Source organism: Cyanistes caeruleus, chromosome Z (genome assembly GCF_971803275.1).
Source record: "Cyanistes caeruleus chromosome Z, bCyaCae1.hap1.1, whole genome shotgun sequence".
In the NCBI taxonomy this organism is placed as follows: domain Eukaryota; kingdom Metazoa; phylum Chordata; class Aves; order Passeriformes; family Paridae; genus Cyanistes; species Cyanistes caeruleus.
The window spans coordinates 8,132,874-8,158,917 of record NC_141732.1 but is presented as its reverse complement, the minus strand read 5'-3'; the positions used below and the strand labels follow the sequence as shown (position 1 = coordinate 8,158,917).

The 26,044-nt window shown below is 38.4% G+C and overlaps 1 protein-coding gene across 1 annotated transcript in view; it reads right to left on the bottom strand.

Moving 5' to 3' along the window:
- The window catches only part of MCC (MCC regulator of Wnt signaling pathway), a 186,802-nt gene extending 164,472 nt beyond the window's left edge, over nucleotides 1-22,330 (bottom strand). Inside the window, exons 1-2 of the mRNA XM_023944976.2 lie at nucleotides 20,025-22,330; nucleotides 4,627-4,874 (exon numbers count right to left, since the gene is read on the bottom strand). Of these exons, the coding sequence (XP_023800744.2) occupies nucleotides 4,627-4,874; nucleotides 20,025-20,668 (892 nt within the window). The 5' untranslated portion in view covers nucleotides 20,669-22,330. The remainder of the gene's footprint in view (nucleotides 1-4,626; nucleotides 4,875-20,024) is intronic.
- Between the last annotated feature and the right edge of the window lie 3,714 nt (nucleotides 22,331-26,044).

Genomic DNA, 26,044 nt, shown 5'->3' with positions numbered 1-26,044 from the left:
ATATTGCCATTTCTTGTTCATCCTTCGAGTCAATGGGTGCTAGAAATAGGCTATTTTTTATCAAGGGGAAAAAACAGCAATTTGCTCCTTGTAAAGAGCTAGACAAATCTATACAATGCATAATATAAGTAATTCTAATGCTAGCTTTTGTAAAAAACATATAAAGCTATACAACACTGAAAAAGCTAACCAAAGCCACAGTTGTTCAGGCAACTCCCTGCTTTAAATATTAGAGATATAGTTCTGCTGTGTTAAAGTTTTCATGTGCCAAGCAATCCACCTTCACCACTCACTACATTATTCACACAGATTTACTGTACCCATCCTGGCCCTCACTCTCCCCAGCTGGACACAGGATTTGATCAGCATCTGACATTCTTCCTGCACTGCCTACTGAAATAATACAATAAAGAGCCAGGTCACATATGGTGACTACAAGACTCTACAACACTTTCAGAAGTTATTTTATTAACTTTCATTTTTGTATTGTATTTTAAAATGCAAGGACATTAACAGAGTTTACATTTCATTTCACTTACAGAAAAATAACTAGTTATTACTTGCAAATTATTGTTAAAACTCCTGCTGACATTAATAGTGTAGGGTAAGAACTATAACACATTATAGTAGCTTTGAACTGATGATTAATAAACATCACAAAGCCTATTTCTAGTAACTTAGAAAACTTCCTTTTTTGTGCACTTCAATAAAACATGAAGCTTTTAAATCTGTAAATTCATTTGCTCATCAGGATGGTAGATATGGATGCAGGTTTGGCATACTGAGGACATACATGAGTGAGTATTAACAAATCTGAGTCCTGTACCTTGATTAAAATAGTCAGCCAATTTCCTCACTTCTGCATCCCACCTGGAAACACAGGTGTGAACATTCGTTGGGCAAAATTATTCAAATAACCTTATCAATGATAAAAAAGATGGATGAGATGAAGCTCAGTAGTAAAATAGATGCAATTACTTCTTGCAACTTTTTTTCAAGTTATTTTCTTCATAATGAAAAGCAAAATTTATAGGCAGCAAAGGTAATGTTGTATTTAGATAAAAGGTTTTGCTTTTTTTTTTAAGAATTTGGAACAGTTCCAAGAAAAGACAAAACAAATTGCTGTCTGACTGGTAATCTGTGCACAATTACACATAAACATGCAGTGTAAAAACATGCATGTCAGAGGCTGGATTCCTTTGTTTCAGATCATCAGGACCCCTGCTACTCAATACCAATCAAATGAGTTTTGAAATTGTGTCATTTATGAGCCCCACGTCAATATGTGATACCACCTTTAAATATTATGAGCAGCTCATACACTATTTAGAAATTAGTCTTGGAAAAAAAAAAGCCTGCAAACTATCTTTGAAAACAAAGTTTAGTAAAAAGTGTTTTGACCAGAAAAAAAAAGGTAACACAAAAAAAAGAACATCTACCAAGCTCACATTTGAATTTGTACATGATGTCTCTTGTCTCAAGCAATGCTTAGAATGCAACAGCAAAGAGTCAATAACATAATCAATCATTTGATCACTAATAAGTACACAAGTGAGCCCTCAAAGACATGAAAGGCACAGAAACATCAGAAAGGCACAGAAAGTTGCAGATCGTAATTCAAGCTTCACTGCAAGTGTAATTCTTCAGCCATCATTATGTTCATTCTGCAAGCTGGGTTTATATCATAGAAATATACCGTGGTGCTGTTTCCTTGACTCTTTGAAAAGCTATGTAGAACATTTTGAACAGTGCTGCCACAATGTTTTTCTTTTACAACCAAATAAAAAACAGTTGCATCCTAAATGCTCATTTTTAGTATTTCCTCCCATCCTTTCTGGGGGCAGGGAGCATCTCCGTATGTTCTCTAAGAATTCTTGCAAGAGTCAAGGCAGGACTAGGACAAATCCCATAATTCCCCATAGCTCTAGAAGTACAGGACAGTAAGATGGTAACAGTTGATCAGGAGAGCAAAATATATCAAGTCAGGAAATTCAAATGTCTTCTGGACTAAACTTTTGGGGAAAAAAATAGGAAAAGAAAAATGGGCGCACTCATCAACTTTAAAAATGCATAAAATTATTCTCGTAAAACTAACAGCAACTGGGGAATAGGGGAAAAAAGCAGTTGCTATTGAATTCTATACACAAATTTGGAAACTCTTCTATGAATACTTTTTGGCTGCAATTAGTAAGATTTCTTTGTGGGATTATATTGGCCTTTCTCTTATAAAGTTTAGAAGCTGTCTTTCACTTCTGATTATTACAAATAATAATTACTATTGGTTTGTCTAAGAAATATTTTAAACCCCAGAAATCTGGTCAGCAAACAGGGAAACTTTGTATAGACATCTGAGGGCAGAACAACTCCGTTTTGCAGAAATATACAACTGTATCAGCACCAAAAAAGCAGGCAATGGAAGATAATTGTATGATCAAGGGAACACACAATATCCTTAAAGGAAAAAAAAAAAAAAAAAAAAGCACAATCTTGGCTTTGAAATATTGTCTGACAGCTCCAGAAAGAGATTCACAGGCTGGAAATCAATTTAGCACAGGCTTATGAAGATTTCAATACAGAAAGTGATGGGAGAAATGGGCATAGAAACTACAGAGTTTTGCAATTCAAAAATATGTATGAAAGAAGGATAAACAAAAGAAATGCTAACAAAGAACTACCTCAATAACAAAATATGAGTGTGAAATCATAAAATATGAGATGGAAGACAGAACTATGAAACAGATTTGCTACGCTGAGAAGCCAAAATGAAAAGCCAAGGAGCATGAGATGATGGGATAAGGGAGTAGTACAGTCTATCTAAAAAGCTAAAAGATAAGGAGTTCACCAAGTATACAAAGTAAACAAGGAAAACTTGAATTTCTGAGATGACTAGGAAAAAACAAATGTCAAGTGACTAGAAGACAGAACATGCTAACGCCGTACCTCCAAAGCAAATTAACAGATAGACCAAGCCACCAAAACCAACATATGCCCAGTTTTACTTTTAAGAAGTTGACTACTGACAAGATAAAGACAGGTGTGACTGATCAGTAAAGTGCTACCATGAGAGCAGGATCAGAGATGGACCAGGGTGATGTGCCCATGAAGCTCAGGAAAGGATGTGGGCTGGGACTGATCACAGCTGTTGCAAAAAAGCTGGCTTAATCTCAACACCAAGAGGACCTAAGTGTAGGTTTTGCTTTAGATAAACTACAAACAGCTGAGAGAATCAATTGGTGCTGTGCTTCTCCCCAAATTCAGTAAGAGTGTGAATGTCTCCTTGAGTTAGCCAGGCCAGTGTGGTTACTTGTGTACACAGCTCAGCCCCACTGGTATTGTGAGTGAGCTGTGCCCTGCAATTGCTCTCTTCTGCTATGTGTGACTTATATCTATATTGTATTTTCAGTATGCTTTGCACCATGCTGCTAAAATAATTGCTTTCAAATAAATAAATAAATAAATATGATGTTAAACATTACATGTGACAACAGGCCAATAACATGAGAAGCTGGAATAACACAACTCTCCAGATGTATGAAACACATCCAACAGTAAAAAATATTCCAAACTTAATTTAAGACACTTGAAATAAAAAGTATTGGGAAGACCAATCAAGATTTCTAGTTTAAAAAGTGTTTTAAAACATCTAGGCTCATATAGCCTAAAGAAAAGGTTAAGGAGACATAGCTCCAACTAAACACCATCAGAGGCTGATGGTGTATTTGTGAAGCATGGACACAGGTCAGTTCCACATCATCAGCCAGCAGTTGTGCTTAGCCAGCGCTGTACCTGTTTTAGGGAGCTGGGGAATGGACAGCATCTTCAGCTTTTTCCACAAGACACCACATTTTGCCATTTTTGACTCCAGAAACTGTGTCCTTTAGCCTCTTCCATTTTTTACAGGGTGAAAGGAAGCATTCTGCAGGTGTTAACACTTCTGACCTAATGCTAACTGGTAACAATGCCATCAAGGACTAGGCTCAATGACACAGAAAATCCCTTCCTACATCCCATTTTCCTGTGGATGGAATAGAGCCCTTTTTTGTTTGTTGATTTGCGCTTTTTTGCGGAGGTCTGTGCCTGTTTTTGTTGGTGGTGGTTTATTTTGGTTTGGTTGGTTCTGGTCTTCATTTTGGTTTTTTTTTTGGTTGGTTTTTAGTCAGATGGAGGAATATTTTCGTATTCCCTAAACCATAAGGCTCTTCCAACATTCAGATCTCCCAGTAAGTGGAACTTAGGAGGTAAGAAACAGCTCCTACAGTATATTATAACTAGAGCCAAGATAAGGTCTCTCCTCATTTTTCAGTTTTACCTACATGCCTGGGATTTACACAGAGAACACAGAACTCCCCGGATCTTCAGTTACCAGCTCTTGTCCTTCCAGGAAATCTGTTCTCTTGCGCAGTTTGCATTTTTAGAAGAGGATAACTCTGCACACATTCTAGTTTACATTCTGATGACAAGTCTTCATCTGTTAAAACAGCCCTCTAGCACATGATGAAATTATGCCAAGGCAGATTCACAAAGCCCTTCAGGAGCAACCCTAATGCCAGTAAAATCGTTAAGAAACACCCCACAGTTTACCTTTTGTTAAATTACACCAACAGGACATTTAAAAGTCATACCTACCTAAACTGTTATTGCTGCTAGTTGGCCAGGAAGCTACTCTATCCCTCAACTTTTTCTTTTTACAAGAGTCATCTGATTTCACAGAAAGCTCCACTTCCTCCTTCTTGATTTCCTGTACCAGTTCCATGTGGCACTGATTAAAATCCTGGAAGGAAATTTTTCCATTTTCATCTGCTCCCAGCTGGTGCATGATCTCTGCCACAGACGCCTCCATATTCAGCTGGCGGCACACCATCAGCAAGTCATTCCTAAAGATATTTTTAGAGGGAAAATGGGGGCAGGGGAAGATTGGAAAAGTGGGAATAGAGAAAACAAAAAAACAGCAACTTAGTTTGGAAGAAAAGGAATACTAACCCTGTCTAATCAGGATGTGCATTAGTGCACAGGCATTTAAAACCAATATGCCAGCTACTGAAGGAAACAAAATCTTGAAACAATTTCTCCAGCATCTTTATGATGACAGATGCATATTTATCAAATGACAAATAATCACATTCTAAATAAAATGTGGGCAAACCAATTCAGCCAGATCTAAAAAAACAGCTGCTCTACACTATCAAAATCTTCTGGGTGCCCCATTCTCTGTGATTAGAAAAAAAAAACTTTTTAAAAATTACCACTACTTTGCGACCCTCACAGTTCACTGCTTCTTTCCTGCCATTCTTTTTTTAAACCATTTTTTAATTGGATTGCATAGTGCTACCATACCAATTTATACCACAAATAGCATGACAGTGTTTCTATGTTTTAGCTTCTTTTAAGAAGCTTAAAAGCATACTGCTTACTTCTCTGTTGTACAAAATCTTTCCATAGAAGGAAGGCAAAGGAAATTTGTAATATTACTATTATGTGAATTATTAGCAGATTTAGTAGTAGTATTATTATTTCATTACTTGTATCAGGGCATCATTCAGAAGGTTTCTATGAAAACATGATACACTGAAATATTCAAAGTCCAAGCATGAACAGTTTCACTGAAGTCATTTATTACCAGAATCAAGGCCCATTCTATTCTACAGAAAGAAGTTGTAAGTTGGGTGGAGCTCTGTAAATCTCTTCTATGCAGGAATTCCAGAGCTGCAGAAACACAATTCTTGTCAGAGTTGTATAAAATATAATTTTAATAATATAACAAAATTAATTAATAATATAATTAAAATCGTATAATAATGATTGTAGTAACAAAAGCAATAGTAAATTATTGATGAAAATTATTATAATAATGATAATAATAATTATGAAGATAATAATGGTGATAACGACATGACCACGTAGTTCAAAAACAAACAAAACCTCAATAAAGATAACAGAAAGCAACCAAATCTCTACTTATGACAAGAAATAACTTTACTACAGAAGGATTAATGACATAGGCCAAATATAAGTTATTATTACTTGCAGTTCAATTTTTGCTCAGAGTTTTGCTCTTAGATTTTAATCTGATCAATAAATAATCTCCATGGCTCGGTTCCTTATTTTTAAAAATTAAAACAATACAAATACAATCTCACTAGGGTTTTGCAAACAAAAATAAGAATGACAGCACAGTTAAATTTTTCCATGGGCAGTGACAGATACAATTCAGCTACGACCACATCTGCAGAGGTGTGCTAATTTTGAAATGAGTACCAGGAGAAGCAGTGCAGGGTGATTTTGCCATGGGATTCCTGAACACAGGTCTGTTTCCCTGGCTCCTGAAGAACTAATCTGCTATACTGGGGTGGAAGGAGGCTGCGGCACTGGCAGCACACCTTACAGAGCCCCCCGTATGACAACAGTAATGCTTCTATTTCACTGCAGCCCCAGGGACACCCAGTTATGGCTCCCTGCAGTCTAAAGGTGTTACACAAATGCAAACTGATTTATAAAGGAAATCTGTCAAAGACTGATCCACTACATAACACCAAGGAGAAACCATTTATTTTCTTAAAACTATTTAAAATTTCAGCTAGTAAAAAGGTATCATCATTTTGCCAAGGAATATTTAATCTTTGCTTACACAACTTGCAGTATAGCTGCACAACCACCTTTGAAGAGGGAAGTCAAAATTATAAATGCAGCCAAGTTCCCTGGAGGGAAATAGAGTAAATAAACAAACAGTGTAAGAAAACCTGTTCCATGTAGTTGTGTCATGAGTCACTTCTAAACCAATACTGTAGATAAACAGTAATCTATTTGAAACATTAATTTTAAAAGGACTAATCTAAAAAGGACTAATCTAAAAAGGACTGACTGGCAGAGCACTAAGAGACAGTAAGAAGTTGCTGATCTAAAAGATGTACTAAAATCACTCCAGATCACTTTTGCTCTTTGTAGAAGGGTGTTTAGGTCCCTGGTGCAGCCACCAATCTCCAGAGCATCCTGGACCTGCTGCTCCATTTGCTCTAACTCTCACAGCAAGTCAAGCCCCTGACTGCTTAAACTGCAGAATCACATATTTTCTCCCGCTTTTTCTATGAGCACCTGCAGGCAAACAATCCGAGCAGCAATCCCAGAATGGTGCTTGTCTGCAGTTAGAAGTCCTCCATAAAGCTTACAGAGCAACACCTTTTTTTTCTCAATGAACTTCTAACAGAGTTTTAGATGGGGAAAGAAATTATAAGGTAAGAGGCTCCAAGCACCATGAGGCGGGCTGTATCAAAATGCTTATTTCTTAATCTGGATGAACAGAAGTAACACACAATAATTCCAAAGTAATCTGAAATACCAAGAAACCACAGTGAATGTGTATCACAGAAGCCCTCTATGACACTATGATCTTTGGCAAAAAAAGAGTATTGAGGTTAGCGCCCAACTACAGAGAGCACTTTGGAAGGTTACCAGACTAAAAGACAATGTCCACTGCTGTCTGCAAAACAGAAATGAATGAAATTAATGAAAACAATGTCCTCAGCTACATGGGGTGCTGGATGGAGAACTGATGTTGTTTGCTGGTCCACCCGAGGCCTGATGGATGTCTTGACTTTACAGAAGAGAAGAAAATTTTTCAAGAAGATTTTTCTAGCAAATAGAACAGTCTGGTAGACTAGGAAAGAGGACAAACACCCCTTAATATGCTTTCTTGAAGAAATAATTTCTAGAACCAGCAACAACCACAATAAAAAAGAAACTTCTGCCCATTAATGAACTTAGACTCAGAAACAGATTTCATTACCTTTGTCATAACCTAAAAAATTACATCTTCATTGACTTTTTCACATAGAAATACTTCAAGAGGTTATTTTCTCTCCAGTTTCTTCAGTTTTGATGGCTTAACAATACAGAAGCTATTATTTTATCAGGTATGTATCATCCTGATAAGACCAAGTCAGCATTTCCACATTATCTTTTAAAGGAATGAAGTGCGAAGGCAAGACTGAAGTTACAGCTTCTGAAGAAATAATGAAGACAACTTCAGAACTGCTGGGATTTTCCACCAACCTGAGTGTCCTTAAAAAAGGGCAAAGAATGAAGAACCACAAGTTTCCTGCAACAATACATCTGCCTGAAAGTTACTGTTAGAAAAAAAAGGCCTGCAGTTCTCATCTCAGTTTAATAAGCTGCATTTATGATCATCACTGCTATTCATACATGAAACAACTAATAAATTGAGGTGTAAACCATTCTTACATGTATATTTTGAATACTCTCTGCATTGCTGAACAAAATGCATTTTGTTTCAAGACTATTTTCTTTAGGTTAACTTCCTAGTGACAGAGTACGTAGTAGTATTAATCAACCCTTTTTTAAATGAAAAGTATAAGATATGCAGTAACACCCATTTTGTTCACTTTTAATGTAAGTTCCATTTCCTTATGGCTGTCCCAATGTTCCCTATTTTCTGTGTAACAAATACATTGATTACATGTACAAATGTACAAATACATTGAATACAAATCAGCACTAGGCAATAGCTGTAAATGAGACATTTTCAGTAAAGCTGATGTGTTTGGCAAGGCATGAATAATGTGAAGCAGGATGAGATGGAGAACAGGCACATCAGCTGGACACGCCTGTTAAAATGCTGGGCAGCAATACTGTTGATACCAGATCTGAAAATTCACACTGAGACTTCAGTTTTAACATCTCATTGTGATCAGAAAGGGAATTCATGCAGACGGTTTTTTCATGCTACATGAAAACTTAGGAAGACATAAGAGCCTTGACCAACATTTGATAATTTTATAGCTCTTTTTTTTCTATATTTGTCCCCAAATATGAGAATATGGAATTAAAGCAAAGTATAAACATAAATCTGAAAGAAAGTGATGGGGGGGAAAAAGGTCACTAGACAAGACTGCAGTCCCAAAAGGGCCTATTTATTCTGTAACCACTGAGTTCTGTACAGTGGAAATCTGTATGGCACTATATGGGATCTTGCACATTTGCCTGACTAAAAGCACAAGAGACAAATTGTTTACCTCAGCAGACAAACTCTTAAACAGAGGAAGACAGGCAATTAAGTCCTACCAGTGTAGAAACCAGACCCAAAAAAAGTGCCATCACTCATGGATGGGTGTCTAAGCTGTTTTTTAAGAATGCCACAACCTCCACATGTGCTCTGTCCTAGCACTTTACTGTTCTCTTCTGCGGGTTTCCTAATTTCAATTTCCCCAGATACAATTCAGATTGCTACTTCAAAAAGGAAGTTAACACTCTGTTTTCTGCCATCCCAGTGGGCAAGGAAAAGTCTTTACATCTTTAAAACACATAATCAGATGTTCCACCTTCTTTTGAGTAAAGAACCCCATTTTTTATATCTCTAATCATCTTCCATAAGCTATCCTTGTCTTTCTCTAAGTTTTCCATCAACTGAATGAATGATACCACACAGAACTAGACACCAGCTTAAAATATACACTGAAAAGAGACTAAAAGTTGAAAGCAGAAGTCCTGTTCTGCAACAGCACAATTCTTTAATTCAAGTTTGACTTGAGAACCACTATAAATCTCATCAAGTTTTTCATCAAGCACACATCCTGTATGTGTACCACCAAATGTGCTATTGTCTGCTTGTTCCTACTTTATGTCACTTGATTTTTTTCTAAGCAATAGCTTCATCTGTCAGCATTAATTGTGACTTATCCCACAGCAAGTCTCCAATTTTCCTTAGCTTGATGTCATCTCAGATTTAAGAAAGTTTACCCATTATCATGTCAGCCAGATTCTTAATGATTAATGATGCTGGTCTGGCCCAAGGCATCATTCTGATTTCAATTTGATACAGAATTTTATTTGTCAAACAAAGCACAGGTGTCTAATGAGCTCCAAGTATAGCTTGGAAAAAAAACAAACTAAAGCCTCTCTTAGTCTAGTTCCTTGGCTTGCCTGTAAGTGTCATAAAACAACATCAAACATCAAAACAACATCAAAAGCCTTATGACAGACAAGAGAAAGGGCATCTCTTCTTTCACTCCCATCACAAACTGCTGACACTAGACCTAGATTAGATGGGTTCAACCTAACTTTTTCTTAACAAATCCATATTCATCAAGCTGTCTGTCAACTGACCCCCATCTCAACACACTTTTAAAGAAAAACAGCATATTTTATCTTTCTCCATTTTCTGTTACTTCTGTCTTTTAGAAGAGCTCAGGGAAAAAAAATGGAAAATAATTCTCAGATTGTCTTTAGGATTATAACATCAAAATCTCCAACTACAACTAATTAAAACAAATCCAAGCACTCTTCAACTTCTTTCGTCCCTCTCCTGTCTAAGGTATTTGTTATCAGTCCTATTTGCACGAACAATCTTATTACATGTGTTATTTTCAATGTAGAAAGCAAAACAAAACAAAAATCTCACACTTAGTGTCATCAGCAGCTCAATGACTCCCTCTCTCGGGTACTCTTCCTCTGTTTTTTTCTGTTGCTTTTTCAGAACTGTTTCCAAATTGTGGAACAATTTAACACTTGCAATTCCCTCCTAGTCTCAATTTCTGCATGTTCTAGTGCCTGTTCACGACTAACCTGCAACTTGATCTAGATCCACAACACCAGGAAATCCAAGAAACACCAGCATCACCAGGAAAAAGGGTTAACAATCAGCCAGCCCCAAGACCCTGTATGCTTTATTCATAATTCAGCCATCTGAGCTTCTGCTTCACAGCTCTGTCCTGCCTTGGCTGCCTCTTACCATACTACTCCAAGCATGCAGCCTACACCAGCGCTCCTTCCTCTGGGGAAGCAGGGAACAGTTCCCCCCCTGCCTCAGCATCTGTGTACGTCTCCCTCCCATTTCACACTACATATGAACAAGACAGCAAACGTGCAGCAGGTACAACTCAGAACAGGAATGTATTTTACAGATGACACAACAAATGCATATTCCATTCACTAGAAACAGCTTAAACTTCGTGCTTTGGTCACCTACTCTGTACTGATAGCACAAACTGCATCTCTCAACCTGTGAGGACGGGGTGTCCCCTTTTTGGCTAAGGGTCTCATTTCTGGAGATGTTGCAGACAAACAGAAGTCCATCTGTAAATAGAGAAGCAGAAGTTTGTCAGTAAAAACTCTGCCATTCTACACTTTCTTTTGTGCTGTTCACTGGTTTTAAATATACTGCTAATACACAGCAACAATTCAACCTACACACTCTTCCATGTGCTTAGGAGCTATCAGAAGCACAATTTTCATTAAGAGATGGTTTGGTCTCTGCTACCTGACTTACCCTCAAAAACTACCTAGGGGATTTCATCAAATAACCACTAATACTGCATAAATACTATTATTTTCTATTAAACATAATAAAGTCCTGCTGCAGAAAAACTCTCAGAAGAAAGGAGACATTGAATGTGCTGATTACAATTAAGCATTATGGTGATATTAATTAACACAAGTCAATGAATGAAGAAGCCACTGCACTAGGATGAATTTTACATATGTGCTATTTATTCTAAAAGATGCATGCAAAGATTCACAGTAAAGATATGGTGGATTTGAAAAGCCATGCATCCATAGCATAACTTCTCCTTTCAGATGCTATTTGAAACCCACCCCTCAGACAACAGTCAATTAGGCACAAAACGACCCTTAGTAATGCCTTTCATCTACCAGCTGATGTACCAGAGTCTCAATAAAATCTCTGTTGTCCTTTCACACTTCTGAAAATGAATTAACTTGTAGTGGGGTTTCTTAGTTCAGATAATTTCGAGTGAAGCATGTTTAAAAATCAAGTGGACATAACCAGAGGGTTCACAACTAACCCCCAAGCTCATTTCTTATCGCCCTCCACCACCTTGTGCCAGCATTAAAAGTCACACAGCCAGATAAAAAGTCACAATCATAAACTGGCCATGCTGCAAAGATACATTTTTTACTGAGCTACTGTACAGCTGAGACTATTCTTTGAAAAAATTCTAGTGCACACGGAGTGAAACTTCAGGACCATACACTACAGAACAGCATCTGACAGAACAAATTTACTTTAAAAAATCATTAATCCCTCCACTAGTTATTCACAGTGCACTGTGTAAGGAGTAAAGGTGTACAGCTTAGAGGTGTATATTTGCAAGAAAGGCCATGTGCCCAAGTGTTTTGTGGGGTTCCTTATTACCAATCAAAACATGTATGACCTGCTGCTTCAATCAACATCAGATACCCTCTAGCCTATCCCAGCAATCAGAGACAAAGAGGATTTAAATATAATTTTAGAATCCACCCACAACTGCCAGCAAAGTACTTGCATGTGGCACCCTCAAAAAATAAATACAAATAAATACAAGGAGTTAACTGGAAGAACTTTTCTCTCATTCAAGTGCCTCCCAACCCAGTTAACCCATCCATGAATTTCAAACTATAGGTTTTGGCAAATTAATTCTAAAAACATACAGAAAGTTGCTCCCTAGGATCACCAGCTAACCAAAAGTCATTAAGGAGGATGTTAACTGCCTTGTCTGCTGTAAATGGAAGATGCAATTACACATAACCTAACAAAACCAAGTAGTTACCCTAGTCCCAGTCATACTGCTGAAACAGCCACCAGAGGTTCCCATGTTACAAACCAAGAGCTATGGAGCTGCTAGAAAGACCAAGAACCAAAGTGTCTTATGAGGGCCTGAGCTCCCTATCACCTCTGCGAACAAAGCAACAGAGTATATTTGGGAAGTTTATATTTCAGAATTACCACCAAGAAATTCAAGAAAACAAGGCAAAAAAATTCCCAGGTTTTTTTTCCATCATAGAAGGGAAATTACTGACTTAGAAATTACTAAATTTAAAGAGTGATTAACTTCTCTTACAGTAATAACCCAACTAACATGGTATTTCCAACAATCTCAATAAAAAAATAAGAATCAACAGCAAAATTAGTAAGTATAACATATAACTTCATTGCTTAGAAACCTGTTGGATGGTAAATTTCAAAGGAATCAAAAAATTTGACATTTATATTTCCAAGTGAATTACTCTTTGGTCAGTTTTTCCACCGTACAATCTCCCTGGTCAACAAGGTCCCTGAGAAAGAAAAGACAGTAAAACCATGTAACAACAAGCCTGAGATATATACTTCAGTCCCTTTTACCAGACTAATAATGTCAAGAAGGAAAGAAAAAAGCAGTATATAAAACACACCATGTAACTTCACTAACTTTGAAACCCTAGCAGCTCCATTTAAAACACCCTTCACATGTCTAATGTTTACATAAGAACTGGACTGCTTACCAGTTAAAAAACATAATATATTCAGAAAATTCAAGTTTGAATACATTCCTTTAACTCTGTACCAGTTGTAAGAAACACACACTTTGAAATACATAATCTCTTAATGAATGTTGATTCTTGGTGTATTTTCTAGACACAATATTTAACAAAGGGGGATACTTTTTCCTCATCCTAAACTAAGCATGTCTCTCTGGTTTTTCACACACATCTGCTGTTCTGGCTTTCTCCATAACTTATTCCTTTTTTGGTTATGATGCTCCAAGAGAACCCATGAAAGACAAAGTTGGACTAAAACCCCACAGAATTCTATAAAACTGTGGAATCGCTGACTAAGGCAAGTCCCAGGAGAAACAGAAAAAACAGACTACAATCATGTGAGAAACAGCACAGTACTTCCAGTCACCGTTTTACTTGGCATACAGTAAGTATTGTGCTGTATCCATCTAAAAGTGAGAGGAACGACAGATTTGCCTTTACAAACAAGCTGTGGTTCTGCTGGTAGATGAAACTAGCACCGAGAGATAAAAGAAACAATGGGAAGGATTGATGAATGGAAAAAAATATATTTGCCTTTACAAACTGTAGGTTTGCCGATAAATGAAATTGGATATTGAAAGATGAAAAAAACAATGGGGAAAAATTATAAATTCCATAAGAATTAAAAATTAAGAGGGAGGGTTATACATTAGAGGGGAATCTTAGGTATCAGGCGTTCTGGGAAGTCTGTACCTCTCAAGTACCTCAGCCAATGCAGCCCAGAAATTAGGATAGAAAGGAGGCTGCATCCTCCAAAAATCTGAGAGACTCCAGGAGAATGCCCCATGGCCTCTCCCTTTATTCTAACAAAGTAAAAGGACTCCTCTGTCTCCTTTTTGGACATAAAGCTCTGATGTTTGTGGATTAATTTTCCTGACAAAAGCAATCCTTCAGTTACATGGATCACAAACTCTGTGACAATCTCCTAATTGAGACAGATGAAGACTGAAATTAAGTCTCGGAACAAAGTCTGGGAGCTGAAAATATATTCAAGACAAATTAAAGCAATAGTGAAATGACAAAGTACATTTTACCAAAGGTCTGGGGGGAATGGTTTGGGGGTTTTGGAGACTTGGGATTTTTTTTGCAGACTGCTTCTAAATGATGTGTTCTTGTTAGACAGCTGGATTGAGGCCAGACTTAGAATTGAACAGTACTGGGATCAAACTTCCTTTGAAATTTGGAATCCCAGTAGCTGCAGAAGTAGTGGAATAAATATTACTTCTCTCACAAGGCTTCAAAGGCAGTTTTTTATTGCCACCTGTTATAGATACATAATATAATATTAGCTTTCCGCAAGTATTAAGACGAATGCTATATGTATAATGTTAAAATGGCTTTGCTGTAATAGTCAATATATGTATGTTTGAACTGTCTACTTTGTTAGGATAACATTCAATGAACAGATGATGGGGACCCTACTGATTATCAACACTCACTGTCTGTGGAAAGAAGGAGCCAAGGCCCAAATTAAAAGGTGATAAGAAGAGGATTAAAACCACAAGCCAAGAAACATGCATGCTCTAAAAAGGTGGACCCAAGGAGTGACCATGCTAAACAGTTTCTGGAAAATGTAAACAAGTTAATAGAAAAGTTTGAATATGCATAAAGTCTATGAATATGCATCAAGTTGATGCAAAAGAAATGGTATATAAAAGGTGTTTCCAAAGCACCAGGTGTGCTCTTGGCAGAGTGCCAAGCACCTGGCCATTTTAACCCTTTGCTTTATTTTCTTTGCTTCCTATTGTCTTTTTTATTAAACCTGTTAAAATTTACCAGAACAGTGAACATTGTTTTTCATACACCTGTTCTGTTAGGGTTGACCTTTTATAAACCTCTTATATGTAGCATAAATGGTTTTATCACTCCCTGGGCTGCTGACATTTGAGCACTCATAACACCTTGTTCGTGATACTGCTTTCAACCAGCACAGAATACCCTGCAGAGACTAGAAAGCATCTACATGCAGAATATTAACTCATCTCCAAAATAAGTTTTCAGAGATCCTGACTGAATATGTTCACTTGACTTCATATATGAATATTCATCTTACGGATTAAACACTTCTTTTACCAACAATGGTGACTTGACTGGTCACAGACAACCCACAAGATTTTGCTGCTTCATTTTATCGGTCCTTATGTGCTTTGCAGGTATCTCTTTAAATATTAACCTGGGAAGTTGAAGCAAAATCAAACACTTGAAAAAAAAAAGTCAAATGACGTGGTAACGACTGCTGTGAAGAGTGACAGAGACCACAGAAGAATAAATCTCCTCCCTCAAAAGGACAATGAATAGATTAATACTTTGTCTTCTTGAAAATGCTGAGTTTTCCCCTCTACTAGCACCAGCCACTAGATGCAGAAAGATTGGGGGGGAGTGATGCCAAAATACACTCAGCAAGAAAGCTGTGAATGTCCTACTACTGTGAAAACCCATTAAAAAGGGAAGGATCAGACTACACTTGCAAAGGTTTTATGCTCCCAAAGCCATGTACCTCTAAAACCACCCAGGTAACAAATCAAATCCTTTTAACTGCTTCTGTGCAGGGCTAGAGAAAGCACAGGGATTCAGCATGTCCTTCTAACAAGTGGTACAAGCTCATTACAAAGTTAGTAGATTTACTGGCTTTTTAACATCTTACTCTGCTTTTACCAAGACTTTCTGCAAGACATTGACCCAGTGTAAAAAAAAAAATTGCACACAGTATTATTTCACCATTTTCAAACTCTACAAACAAAACTTAATTCCATTGTTGTTAATATAATGATAAAGTTCTAGCTGAACACTAGCTTCACCTTTATTCTTCACAATCCTTCAAAATCATTTATCCATGCTTGAAAGTTAAAATTGGAAAGCTAATGTATTTGCAGCTTAATAATGAATTAGATTTTTCTTCACACATTATTTCCACAGCTCATATCTTCATTTTTTAAAAGCAAAAGTATTTTTGCTGCAGGTTCAAAGTTACCTTTACACCTTGCAGTGTTACAATACAGTAATCCAAAACCCATTTAGTGACTTCTGCAGTGAAGATGAAATTCATTATGTGCTAAATGGAATTTCAGTACAATCCAAAAATAATAAAGCTACAAGACAATTAAGTTTCTGAAGAAGACATAAATCAAGCCTGTCACCCATAAAAACCCAGCATTCAAGGCTACATATGCAGACAGCATCCAAAAGAAAAGAAGAAAAAAAAAAAAGCACACCTGTGCTCCACAATTCACCAATCCTCTGAAACTTCAAGTTCTTATAACTGTAACCTCAGATTCTGAAACTTTTCAAAGCAAAAGAATAAAACAAAGGAAAGAAAATACTGGTTTTTCCAGTTAACAGCTTTTTGTTAGTAACAACGCAATCCAGCTACAGTGAAATACTGAAGTTCTAGTGTAAACAGTATTTAAGGCTGCCTTCTGCTCTCGGCAATGTTCATCCAGCTGATCTCAAGCATTCAGAATCCAGGAAACTTAATTGTGCACTGCTTTGCAACTGAGTTGGGGGGGGTTGCTACGGGGGAAGGTGGGGGGTGCCTGTTGGTTGGCTGGTTACTTGTTTTTAGTGGAATTACCTCTTGTAGAAGTATCAGAAGAATGCCAAATATATGAGAGATGTTAAAATAATTAAGTAACAAATATTAACCTCAAAAGAATTAAAAGCCATTCGAGTACCAGCCAACAAGTTTAAACTCTGGTGTTTTCTTAGTACTTTTCTCTAGCTGGGTGCTGCAAAATTTCAAAATGCACGTGTCAATGCAAGGCTCAGAGACACTGGTTTAGTATTTCATATCCCATAGTTCCGTGTCTTTTGAATTATAAATTCCAATGGTACATCCTTAATAATGCTTTATTGTTTTGCTATCATCCTATTTAGAGCCTGAAAATTAATCAATATCTCAGGCAAGAACCCAAAAATTAATCAGTATCTCAGGCCATGCTCCTCCTCTCCATCTGTGCTTGTATTTCCCTGATACTATTTGAAGAGGTTTATTACAGTTTGATGCACAACAAAGCATTTCCACAGCTGAGACACCATGTTATTTCATTAGGAATGCAAACATCTCTTTTTCCCCATGTAATATGAACTAAATAAACATGCACACACACACAAAATGCCTGCCTCTGCTGCAAGAATAAAGATCTTTCCCTTGAAAGCTCTGGAGCTGGGAAAAAAAGAAAACTTATAAACAAACTGCTGCATGTGCTAGGCAAAGTAATGACTGACCAAGCTTCAGGTCTGCAAATAGAAGCAATACTAATTTTCAAAGATAAAATATATAGTCAGTAGAAACTGCAAAGCTACAAATTTCTACTCCATTGCATTGAAAATAAGCTAGTTTTTAAAAAGAAGCTCATGCTAATAGGTTATAGATCAGAGCCTACTACTTCTAGTACACAAGGAAGGAGATGATTTTGCAGTTCTAGCTTCTGTGTTTTCAGCTCTCTATACGGATGTCTGGGCATTTATTGCCATGCTGTGAAACACATCATGACATGCAGAAGTCAGATTCCAGTCTCCACTGGGGCTGCAAGAAAGGCAAAAAAATTGTTGGCCACAAAGATGAGCAAAGAGAAGTCCAAAGAAGCAAGGCAAGAAGGAACGGGAAAACCAAGCAACTGGTCCATATGAAACAAAAAAAAAGAAAAAGAAAAGAAAAAAGGCAACAACAAAAAACCCAAACCCTACAAATAAACAAACACAGAAGCCATACAAACAGTATGCAGAAAATGGCAAGATGAAATTTAGTGCAAAGGCAACTGTAACTTTTTTGACTTTATTTTGTTACATTAAAAAGGATGCAACTACCTAAACACTAGGGCTCTAAACAAAAACAAACCCCCTACCACTATACTTTTAACAGGAACACTGTGAGTCCATAAACCTGACAGAGTTGTCTATAATACTATGCTGGTATTATATACTATAAAGACATCCAAATCCAACTGGACAAGTCTCCTCCTCCATAAGCCACTGCCTTAAAACAGATCCTAAGCAAAACTGAGTAACTACAGAAAGCAAGAAAGGCATTCCATTTATACAACTTATCACCCAGGCCAGCTAGTTACATAAAGTCATGTCAAAGATAATTTCTTAAATATTCCTTCACTACTTTTTCACACATATAAAGATGTGTGACATTTAAATGTGTCTCTAAATGAAAACATTAATTTGTAACAACAAGTTCTCTGATAAAAGCCATACCAGTTCTGCCTTGAACGCACAACTCCCTTTGGAAGCCAAGTATTAGCAATCTTCAACAATGAACCCACCAGCTCCTGAAGGACTTTCAACCATCACCCAGGCCTCAGGCTTTATTGCCAGTTCCTCATGAAATCCAATGTCCCTACTCAAGGCACATCCTGGTGTTTTCAACACTGTAGCTCAAGCAACACTCTGAAGCACCTACGTTGAAGAGCACAGAATCTGGGACAAAACTTAGGGAATGTGGATTAGTGGATCAGATATGAATTGCTTGTGTGATGGTAACACTTCTCCCATCTGTACGAAACACTAAAACATTAACATTCCCCGAGTAGGGTCTTTAAATTATAAATACACAGAGATTTTACATTGCAGAAAAACATGGGAGTACAGCAGAGCAAGTGTGCTCTGAGGAGACAATACACACTTTACTGAACATCACAAGTTTTCAGACATCAGAATAAATTCCATGAAGACTGTAAACAAATTGAAAGAGAAGCAGACTTAGCACGCTGTTTGAAAACTACACATTTTCAAAGTTTGTATTTCAAAACCGTAACTGTCAAAATAATCATTAGACTGAGGGGGGGAAAAGAGTGTTCAGGGAGCGGTTTAGATAAGAAATATCAGAACCCTTGAACTTTATTTTTAAAGTGATTGCCAGTTGCTCCAGATTTTCAACAACTGTCTGGCTCCAAAGAGATGGCAGTGGGGATTCAAGTTTACTTAGCCTTTCTGTGGGGTCATAATCTTAGGCTACAGGTTAAACGGCAGACTTAAGAAACTTCCTCGCTATCCCCGTTCTCTAGAGGCAGTTACTAATTGCAAGCAATAGCACAAGTTTAATTTTGAAAATGCCCGTTTCCAAGACTTCTGGCAAATCCTGCCTTTTGATGTTCAGTATTTTCTACATTATGGCATGAGAGCTCAGACCACAAAACCAACTCCTGTCCAAAACACACTGCCAGTGTTTCCAGACACACAAACATTCCACTATGGCTCATTTCCATCTACTACAAATCTACAAGCTCACCCTTCCCTACCAAAACCATCAGCCTCGGTAACACTCAAACTCTCTGAGGACCAGCAGAGGAATTTAAACGAAACTGTGTAACAAGAATTTTGATTAAAACGTACTCACAAAACAAAATCATAGGATCCGGGAGAACAGTGCGAGTTTTCTCCTAGATTACACACGACCAGCTTTTTGTGTGTTTATTTGCAAAAATCACCTGCCCGGGGCACGAGGTAATAAAATCCAGGATCAGAGGCGTCACCTTTCAGCCCCAGGGGACGTGGAAGCGCCGCGAGCAAGGTTCGCCCGCTGTCCCGGGAAGGTCTCGGTGCCAAGGCCCCGCTGGAGCCCCTGGCTCCGGTGCCGGCGGCAGCGGGGCGGGAGCCGCGGAGCTCCCACCGCTGCTCCAACTCGCCCACAAGCTGGGCGCCGGGGAACGCGGGACGAGGGGAAGGACGGGACGGCTCCGTACCAGCAAAGAGCCGCCTCCCGCTGTCGCTACCTGCTGATGAAGCCATCCCCATCGCCGTCGCAGGTCTGGAAGAGGCGCCTCATCCTCTCCTCGTCGCCCGTGCTGGAGGTATCGGTGCTGCTGCTGCCGGCACTGCTCACCTCCGCTACGGCGGCTGCCGCCATCATGCGCCCCGCTCCGGAGGAGGAGGCTACGAGACTGTCTGGAGCGCCCGGAATTCCCAGTCCCGCCGCGCCTGCTAAGTGCGAGCGGGAGCACAAAGCCGGGGCGGGGGCCCTGCCGGCCCCGCACCCACTGCCCGCCGAGGGACAGCCGGGCTGGGACCCCGCCGGGGCTCGGAGCGGGAACAGGGCGGCTGGGAATCGGAGTTCCCGCCTGCGCACGGCATCGTCCGGCGCCGGGATCACGGCGGGACCCACCGGGAGCGAGCGGGCGGTGTCGCCAGCCCGGGGCCAGCTGCCCTCTGTGCCGGGGGCCGCCGAGTGCGAGGCGACCCGAACCCTCCCCGAGGGTCCTCGTTCTCCTTGGGCTGGGCAGGGCCGGCTCACTGCTCCGGGGGTGCCGCTTTGGTTGTGGCTTTGGCCGGTCTGTGGAAGCCGACGAAGCCCACCGTTTTCTCCAGCCCTGCGTTTGTACTCCAGGTTGTTTGATGGGGTACTGGAATAGTACCCCATTCTGAGGTGCAGAGCACCAGCCCCTCTTGACTCATCCAATTCCTTTCCACTGATCAAATTTTACCTGCGAAGTTAACAGTTTTTCTGTTCCTGAACATGTTTGTGGCCTGTACTCTTCCTTGTCTCTTGGTCTCCTTCTCATTTAAAGAAAAGTAGTTTTCTTTGCAGTCGCCATGTGGCCAGTTGAAAAAAATAAAATCGTGCCTGTATAGTACAGCTTCTTCATTTCCATTAGTATCTTTGCCACCCTTCTCAATACCTAATTGAGTTTTATTCAGTGTTCTTTATTCTTATTCCTGTGAAAAGAAGTGATACAACACCAGCAACAATCTGCTTTATCTCTACAGGAAAAAGGTCTTCTGAAACAGTGTAGAACAGCATTTCAGTTTACATATGCATTATGTTTCTTACTCTATCACCCTGTGATTAATTTGGGTCAACTAGGTTTTTTTTTCCTAACCTATTTCTGTATTCGAAAAAAAACCTTGTTATTGAGATTTCACAACATAAGTTCCTCTCATAGTATCAGGTATTATCCTTCTTCTATTAATTAAGTCTTTGAAGATATCCAGCTCATCCCACAAAACATCTTGACAGGGATTAATGAATATATAAACTCAGCAAAGTTATCACACTTATTGCACAGTGCCTTTTAAGTACATTAACTGATGGCAACAGTTCTAATTGCTAATAATTATTGTACCTTGGTTACGTAAGTCATTACAAGGCAATGAGTCCCTCTGGCATTTTATTAACTAGAACTACTTGTAAGTGTAGGCATGCATATACTCACTCTTACATTGTCTCAGTCTCTGTAGATTTCTGAATTACGCTGCTCGCATTAGTTCTTGCTGGATGACCAGGGCACTGCAGTATGGAGCCAAGACACTACCATACTCTTTCTAGGCACTGAAACCAGAAAATATTGCAACGACCCTTTCAGATGTTCCACCTCCTGACCTACAGTGGTATGACTCTTAGTCTTAGCACACACTTTTTCAGTCCTAGGTAGGATGTTGCTCATTTGTGATACCAGCTGATTACTGCAGCTGTTTGTTTACACTGAGGACTGGAGGAATCCCATAGATGAGCTGTTCAATACCACACACAAGAATCCTTGCACGCATTCTGCAAATATAGCACACACCGCTTATTAGTAAGAATGAAAATTCTTAATCACAGGGAGTTGGACTCAATATATTTGTATGTGTCCTTTTCATCTTGAGATATTCTTTGATTCTGTTACTCTTTACAGAGTCCTAAAACTGTTTTCTGACAAGGCCACCAGTATCAACGGAGAAAGATTGGATCCAATATAGAGCAATGACAATCTCCAAGAACAATCTCTGTCCATCCTGTTGCTGTCTGCTAAACCTCACAATTGGCCAGTTTTCATCTTTTTTTAAACTAATCTCCCACTTCTCCTCTAATCTAAGTAATACTTTATCTTTTGTTCTCAGCTGCATGCTTCACACATGCTTTCTTTGTGGATCATAAATTTACACATTCCTTATCTTCTCCCTGCTCATTGTGAACTGTGACAGTATTGTCACAGTACAGCTGCCCTGGACTGGACAAAGTAAATCTGACCATAACACAAATCCAACTCAGCTAACCTAGTTCATGCCTGAAAATGTCCCAGGATAAATAACAGGTCAGCTAGCCCCATCCCAGCTGAGAAGTAAGCACATCACTGGGCAGGAAGCTGGGCAAGGAGAGAGATCTCAGCCAATAGATATCAAGCCTGGGAATTTTTGAATTGAGTATTTAAGTGAGTTCTGAATAATAAACGAAGCTGTTTGTCTCATGAGTATCTGGAGCACAAGTTGTGGAGTTTTCATCTCCCTTGCACAACTGGCACATTACAGTGAACAATTTTTGAGTTGGTTGAATTGAATTTTTCCTGCTATCTGTTCTGTTTCTGGGGAACAGTTGTAGTTAATTTTTTTGCATTTGTACCAGTCCCAAGAAAACTTAGTGTGGTGGTTTCTGACTTTTCCTGATAACATATCACCCATACCAATTCCTCCTTGCTGATAGGAACAGCTGATATCCTGGCTGTGGTATGGCATGCAAGACTGTAAAACCAGCTGAGCTTGCTGGCTTGCATTGTGATGCCCATCTAATTTTTTAAAAAGATGAATCACATCAGTGGAAAGCAGTACCCTAAGCTGCAGTTAGCCACATTCCTGTGCCTGCTGTGAATTGTGTGGCAGTTCATTTCTACAGCCAAGAATGTGAATTTCAGGTGGCAAAACCCCCATATTTAAAACACACATTATGCTGTGCAGCAGAAAGTACAATTTGCCTGATGTGTCCCTGGTGTGAGGGGTGTGTGGTGCCTAGAAAGTTGTGAAGAGAGAACAAGGAAGGAGGGCAAGGAGTGAGAGTTCTATACTGCTGTGAGTAGCAAAATAGGCTTGGTATTCCTCAAAAGAAATCTTAAAAGTTTGTATGTTTTCTATTTAAGACTGTGGGTTTTAACTATCAATACATAGGGTATTTGTTAGTTTGTCTTCTTCCATAAGTTAAATGAATCCATAGTTTTTTAATATTAATCTATAATCTACATAAATTTTCCATAATGTCCTAATTTCTAAATGCAAATAAGCATATACCAGACAGTCAATGCAAATGTTAGTAACAATGCTGTAGCACTACTAGCTGGACTTAATCTCCAACATTTATATACCCAAAATCTGATATCTCTGAAAGATGGGCTGGAGACACCTGATTTACAGAGATGCTGGACTTCTCAGACTTTCCACCAAATCATCAGGACACTTAGGTTCATGTGATCTCTGAAAGTCAAGGTTACCTCAAATTAGGTGTTGAACAATAGAAAAAGAAAAGCACTGTAAATCTTCTAAATTTAATAAGAAATGATTTTGCAGTAGAAAACAGCCTGTCACTGCATAAAAAGCTGCCAAATGACCAAAATCAATTGACCAAAAAAAGATAAAAACTTCCTTCTAGATAACATTCAGCCGTAGCATTTTTCAATTAAACTCTTTCAAAACCCTCCAACAAAACAAACAGTAACTTAATTTGCAAGCAGGAAGTTTTAATTTAGTAATACTCCTTTGAGCAATGTAGCTAGGGTGTGCAACAGAGAACTTCCTCAGCATTCAGCAGTCCAACTGCCCAGAACACCATCCCTTTCAGTTTCCTAAATACTACATCCAGCCCTTTTCACACACTGGTTAAAAAGTTCCCTATTGCTCCATGAGGTTATTGGTTAATAGACATGTCACTGTTATCTGATTGACACTGTCACCCAACACAGATGGGTTCTCTTGGAGATATTGGCAGAGTGAGGATGGCACTAAGCCATAGGTACAATTAAAACTTTGTCTTCTTCACAGAGTGTTATGATTGATATAAAAAAGACTTTATTATTAGAATGGCACAGAATTTCTATAAGCAGAGTCAACATAGTACAATCTGTAACTAGCATGGTAGTGAATTTATAATACAATTTAACTTATAATTAATAATCACCTGGATCCTCTGCAGCTCAGGTCAGATCTCAAACCATGGTTTGTTTTATCAGTATTACCATCAAAATCTCGAGGGCTGGAGAGAGCCTGGGAAGGCATGGAAGGGCCTTGGCAGCCAGGACCCACCCAGACAGGTCAGTCAGACACCTCCCAGGGACAAAAAGGCCAGGCTGGGTCATGGGACCAGAGTGGAGCTGGCTTGGCCACCCGGCACTCACATAACATGACTTTGCACATGTGTAACTACTTGCAGCTTAGCTAAGCTACTAAGATGTGGATATGCTAAGATTCAAATCTGTGCTAGCCTATGCTAACCATGGTCAGGTAATACAAGGGCTAAGTAAAAGTTATTATTTTTTTGTTTGTTTTTGGTTTGTTTTTTTTGGTTTTTGTTTGTTTGTTTTGGGGTTTTTTGTTAGGGAAATGAAATTAAAAACATACTTTATTTTCTATGATGTAAATTTAAAAATACATATTTTTGATGTTGCTGTAAGATAGGTGGGGGAGTTAGCTATTCTAATTGCTGCCACTACTTAGGTATTCTGACTGAAGATTTTGATGTACACTATGATCAAAAGGAATGCCTGTTGGTATGAAAGTAGAGGCTTTTTCAGTTGGTTTCAGATAAAGACCATCTTTGTTGACTGATCTTCACTAACAAAATTTTAAAGTAACAGACATATAATATGAATTAAAATTAATGTTATTTAAAACATCATTGTGTACAGAAAACTGCATCTGCTACTAACAGAGCCATGGTTTAGCTAGGAAATTGCTAGTTAAATTCTCATCAAAATCTTGTGTCTGAAGTCACTGTATTACGTTCTTTACATTACTTTGTTTAGATCCACCTCTCATCACAAACCTATGATTTCAAGCTCCATCTAGAAATATAAGTCTTCTGCAGCCTTTACTATGGAATTCTTAGCCAGTAGAACTATTTGAAAATCTTAATACTATCTTAAAGAGTATATTCAAAAGAAAATATTTTTTTCTTTTTCCTGAGGTCAATTTTTCTGATTTTTCTCCTCCTGCTCCCAAGAGTGATCTGCAAAACTGATATATTTTATCTAGGATTGAAAATATTTAAGATAGAATATTAATTTTTAGATACAATATTAATCCCTCTTTTGAGAGCTTCCTACTCATTCTTCACTTTTATAAATGCTCAATCACCTTGTAAAACTGTTCTAAAAAGTGTACTTTTTTATGATGATGATAAATAGAAATGAGAACAGATTTGCCCCTTTTTCCAAAAATATCCTGAACTGCTCTCCTACTCAAACAAGTTCCTACTCCTGGATCTTATATAAAGATTCACAATTTGGATACAGAAAATGAGAAGTTAATTTCCTCAGTTCTTGTATATATATGTAAACAAAGATACTGAGTATTTCCACCATTTTTTATCAAAGTATGTTATTTGAAGCTGCATCTCTGTTAACAAAATATTACTTTGGTCAAAAAAAGTGAGGGCACATTGAAAGATAAATGGTCTTTTTGTTGACAGTTACTATGAGGTAACCTCAATAACTTTTTTCTGCATGCTACTGATAACAATGATAGTTAAATGTGTTCTGTGCTCCAGAAAATTTCTGCAACATAGGTATTATTTTAGTCTAAATGTTTCAGTGAAACAGTATTTTAACAGGAAATTACATTCTAGATGAATAAATCTCCATAGGGTGCAGATCAGTGCCACTCAGTTTCAGTTTCATCAAAGACACAAGCACATATATTACAGATATGAAATCCTTCTGCCTTCAGTCTACTCCTAAGCTCACAAGACATGGGATTCCTTCAATTTCATGCTGCCTTTATGACATGACACAGGAAGATCTGTTAGCACAGGATCATTCCACTGTCCCTCCTGTCC